The following is a 5130-nucleotide window of genomic DNA, read 5'->3' on the forward strand; positions in this document are numbered from 1 at the left end:
AGTGGAACTAAGAGACTTGAATTGTGAATTGTTCAATTGCCTTGCAAAAGATGCACATAAGGGTGACTGAGGTTGGTGCACCATTTGCTTCTGTTTTGCTTAGGTTCATGCTTTGTTTTGTTGCACACCTCAGTAACATGATTAATGTGGTATAAATAGGTTAATGTAATTCAATACTTCTGAACCATGACACCTAGTATAGGACTAGAAAAATGTGTAGAATTAACTAAAGTTTAACATATGTTAACCAAAATCAATCATAATTAACTTCTACCCAAATCATATATAATATAGTAAGGAAATATATTTTTTTTGTAGTGGGTCACAACCTAGTTCCTCCCCTATCTACCTTAACCTTGATAAACCAATTGGACTCAACTCACTCAAACAAATTTTTTTACATGTAAAGTACACCTCTATATAAAATCCTGCATCTCAATAAGAAAGATATTCTTGCTAAACAAAAAAGTTCTTTTATAGGTCAAGAGGAATTAAGAATCTTAATTTTGATAATTTCCTAAATTCAACGTCGCATTTAATTTTTAAATCAACAGTCTGAATATAGTGTATGACGTGTTTCTTTTTTACTATAGAACTAAAATAGTATAGTAATATCATATTATACAGGAATTTCTTAAAATTATTTAGGAACAAAAGCACACAAGAATTGGTATCAGAATAAGAAAAGTCTAAATATAGTAGAATATGGCAATATGCTATCATTGTAAGCAAAATGGAGGTGTGGTGTGATGCATGAGTTGCATCATAGCACGTGGACGTGACGCTTAAATGTTGGATGGTTATAACAATCAGAAATATAAAATAGATAATAAATGATTTGTATAAATTTTTATATTCAAAATGTAAAGATATTACACTTAAAATATAAAATGTTTACAATAGTGTTACAATTATATGAATCGTTTTAATATTTTATCTTAGTTCAAGTTTTTTGACGTTTTAGAAGTTGAATATACATCTATATACTTTCTAATTATACACATATATAATATTTTTTATCATCCATTTCACAAATTCTTTTTAATTCACTTCCGAATGTGCATGATAAGATCATTTTAGACAAATTATACTGTACTTTTATCTCATTTATAGGTTTTTGTGTACATAACCTCGAACATAATTTTTTTTGGAATAGAACCACTAATACGAGTATTTGTTAAAGGTAAAGAGTTTCAAAAACTTATTCTAGCTTTCTTGCTTGAATCGATTCTCTATTCACAAATGGAATCAGCTCACTCTGTTATCTTTCAACCTCACATTATATTTATCGGGAGCACATCTGTTTTCTCATAAAATTTATCACTTCATGTGCTACTACTTGTAATTGGTTGAAAAAATATATTTAAATTAAAATTTTAATAATTAATTATTTTTTTAACCAATCACAAGTAATAAAATATGAAGTGGTACACTGTTTTTAGACAACAGATGTCCGCCCCATATTTCCCCATATTTATTTGGCAGGTATCGTGCACTGATGAGTAACTATATGATGTAGATTGTTTCATTCTCATGTTTCGATTTAGCTTCCCCCTTCGACAATTAATGTGCTACGTGGACATTTAACTGTTTTTATCATTAAATATTTGTCACGTTTACCAAATAAGGTGTGTATTTTATAATTCCCCCGATTATGTTTTGGAGGGTCACAAACTGAGTTTCATGATTATTTTTTGCTTTAATTTAAAAAATGAGGTTTGTGGAAAGTATAATTGAACGAGTTGATATTTGCACTTTTATTAATCCTATATATGTATTGATCTATCATCATTAATTCTTAATTATTATTAACTTTTAAATATAAACATTAGAAATGAATGATAATAATGTATTGATGTGTATAGAATGAATATATTAAAAGTTGAAATGATGGAGTCATAAAGTTTTTCCCGTTTACTTTCATTATTATGTAAGAAAATTAAATAAGACATTCATTAATTCACAAAGGGAGCGTTGAAGAAGCCATCGTTGATGATTCTCAAGGTCAACGTTTCCGTCCAAACAAATCGAAATGCATTCCATCAGAGGCATGTGACTCAAGAATCGCTGCCAAGCACCAAATTGAAATTTTGTTTTAAAAAAACATTAACCAAATAATTAACAATATATTAAAAGATGAATTTATATCAAACTTGTGTGAATATGAGAATGCCTAAAAATTAACAAGATATGTGTATGTATATGTACCTTTAGTTGGTAGTGGATACTTGTCAAAAAGCATACGAATTGCTTTTAACAGTTTCTGCAGAGATTTAAGGCCCCAATTAATCACTTCTGAATCTGATGCATGCATGCAAGTATAGGAACAAAGATATACTATCTCAATCCTATCTTAAATTTTGTTTCGGCTCAATGAAGAAAAAATAAAAAATAAAATTTAAATTTTATAATTAACATAGCATATTTTCATTGACACGAGACGATACTTATATATGATTTGGGACAGTATGCTACTTTTACTATATGCATAAATATTCACTAGGAACATACCAGCATTAGTTCTCCTGGTTTGACTGGAAGTTCCTCCATGCCAGTTATCTTGCTGCACATACATTTATTTCCACCGTTTATGAAAAGGCTATAACTACTTCAAAATATTAACATGTTTATAAATTCAAGATTTTAATGATCTTGCATTGGGTTAGTTATGGACACATAGAAATAATACCTAATACATATTCTTCCTTCAACTTCTTCAAACGTGAAGAATCTACACCCATTTGTGAAGGGTATCTTGGTTTCTTCCCACTCTGCAAAGAATATCAGGGTACTTTTTTTTTATCACACATATCAGATCAAGTAATATGTTTATTCCACCATAGCCTTTCAGCATATAGAAAGTAAAATATGTTGCTAATATATTATGGTTGACAAAACAATTTATAATTTTATAAAATATACGAGGATTAATAAATTATAGATATGATCCCTCATTTTTATTTGTTTAAAAGAAAACAATTCATGCATAGCACTAATTAGATGCACTATTTTTTAACCATTATTATTTCTTACAAATTACTGAGATCACAATCTATTCCCTAAGTATAATAATATTTAAATTAAAAAATTATTTGAAATACTATTATAGTTATCAGGTTTTTGTTTTTGCCTAAAATTCTAGTCAACTCCAATAGAAACTGTGTTAAAAGCCTATACAAAACTAAGGTTTTTACTATTGGGCCTCTGAAATGCAAAATATTGGGCTTTTGCTAGAGATATTCACATAACATGAAATTTGGTGAATCCAATCATTTCATGGGTACAGATCAATTATACTAGTGTAAAGTGGTGAAATGAATTAATGAAGGTCACATACCTAAGTGCCAAAACACAGTGGCTGTTTGATGGTTGTTCTCTTTGATCTCATCCACAACAATGTGAATATTTGAGCCCATTGCATCCATCGCGTTCTCAAAAAAGTTCATGATGCCCTGCAAATTTTTACATCATTCACCGTATAAATTATTGGTGCATAATTGGCATTCCTTAATCCAACACACAATCTCTAGTATATTGTTGCATCCTTATAATTATGATGAATTCGTTGATTTGAGACATGTTAAAAGATTATATTATATTTATCTACTTAGAATAGGTAAACAAGTTCTTAGTGAGAGAAACATAAGACAAAATTGTTGAAACCTCTTTGCCTTCAACGCGACCGTATAAGACATAATCCTCGTACGAACATTCATTAGGTGAAAGTAATTGTTCCAATGTTTCAGTATCTTTTGTATTGAGGGCCTTGTAGAATTCTATAATAATCTCCTTATATGAAGGTGGTGGCAAAAACTCAGGCACTACACCGCATGATCCATCATCGCTGCACCATGCTTTCCATTTTTCTTGCTTGCACTGCTTCCTTAAGTCTCCTATGGAATTCTTCTCATGTTCCACTAATACTAAGGGAGAAAATGTGGGTTTTGAAACTAAGTTATTTAGATGCATCTTGTTGTGTAATTGAGCAATGCATGGTGTGTTGATGTTCTTTTTTGTTCTCATGCAAGGTCCTAATGTGGCTGAAATTTGAGGGAGAGATGTCATAGTGGAGGACAAGATACAAAGAGCATTTGGAGATTGTAGGGTATTGGTACTAATTATTTACTCTCGTTTTAGTTACTTGTCAAATGGTCTTTGTATCTTTTTTCATTGAAGTAAGGAATAAATGGTCTAAGAGGAAGCTTTGTGCTTATGCAATTATGAGGATTTAATTATAAGTGTCTCTAAATGAGAAAGTATTGTAGGTGGAGAAATCATGTAATCGTGATACACGTAGAACATGGAAGTTTATAACTATTAAGTATATTAGCCTTAATTACATTAATTTATTATCTAATATACGGGTGTTTAAAACTAGACCCAAAAAATATTTCAGTCTTGATCAAAATGGATTTGGGAAATACATGATACTCTAAAAATATTAGACCATGAGTAATCATCCTATTTAAATCAATTACATTTGTTATTTTAAAAATAAATATATTTAATGATCAAAATCATGTATATATAAAAAAAAAATTAGAGAGTATATTGTGTTGGACTCATCCTATAAATAGTCCTAATAAAAGAAGTGAATAAAAATAAATAAAGAAGAGTGGTACAGAAGATTATAGCTTCATGTTACATAAAGGGTTATGATAAACTAAATCATTAGAATTGTTGATGATAAACCATCTAAAAAAGGTAGTTTGTGTTGGGAAATTAAATTCACTATTTTCTTTTTTATTATTTACCTAAGGGTTTACTTTAATATTTTTTTATAAGTTTAATAAGAGTGTAATATTTATACACTGAAAATGTAAAAATTTATATACAATAAATACATCATCTATCATTTATTTATATTATTTTATTTAAGAATCATTAATAATTAAAAATAAATAATAAATGATATATTGACAGTGTAAACAACTTTTATATTGTTGATGCATATATTTTTCATTTAATAATTGAAAAACATTGTATACTTATGTGTACGAGTTTTTTGCATTGCCGGACTATCCAACACTCATTTTCGATAATCATTAACTTTTTAAAAGAAAAATAATTCAGACAAATGATGCATGACGCATTAACCGTAGATAAATTTTTATATTATAAAAAACAAAT

At 28.7% G+C, this 5130-nt stretch overlaps 1 protein-coding gene across 1 annotated transcript; it reads right to left on the minus strand.

Moving 5' to 3' along the window:
* LOC109327824 lies at nucleotides 1913–4109 on the minus strand. Its single transcript, XM_019560991.1, has 6 exons — nucleotides 3664–4109; nucleotides 3338–3452; nucleotides 2690–2771; nucleotides 2512–2563; nucleotides 2209–2263; nucleotides 1913–2067 (listed from the first exon to the last, which is right to left on the minus strand). Exons 1-6 carry the CDS (start codon nucleotides 4063–4065, stop codon nucleotides 2006–2008), a joined length of 768 nt encoding a protein of 255 aa, XP_019416536.1. The 5' UTR covers nucleotides 4066–4109; the 3' UTR covers nucleotides 1913–2005.

Source organism: Lupinus angustifolius, chromosome LG15, assembly GCF_001865875.1.
Source record: "Lupinus angustifolius cultivar Tanjil chromosome LG15, LupAngTanjil_v1.0, whole genome shotgun sequence".
NCBI classification, from domain to species: Eukaryota; Viridiplantae; Streptophyta; class Magnoliopsida; order Fabales; family Fabaceae; genus Lupinus; species Lupinus angustifolius.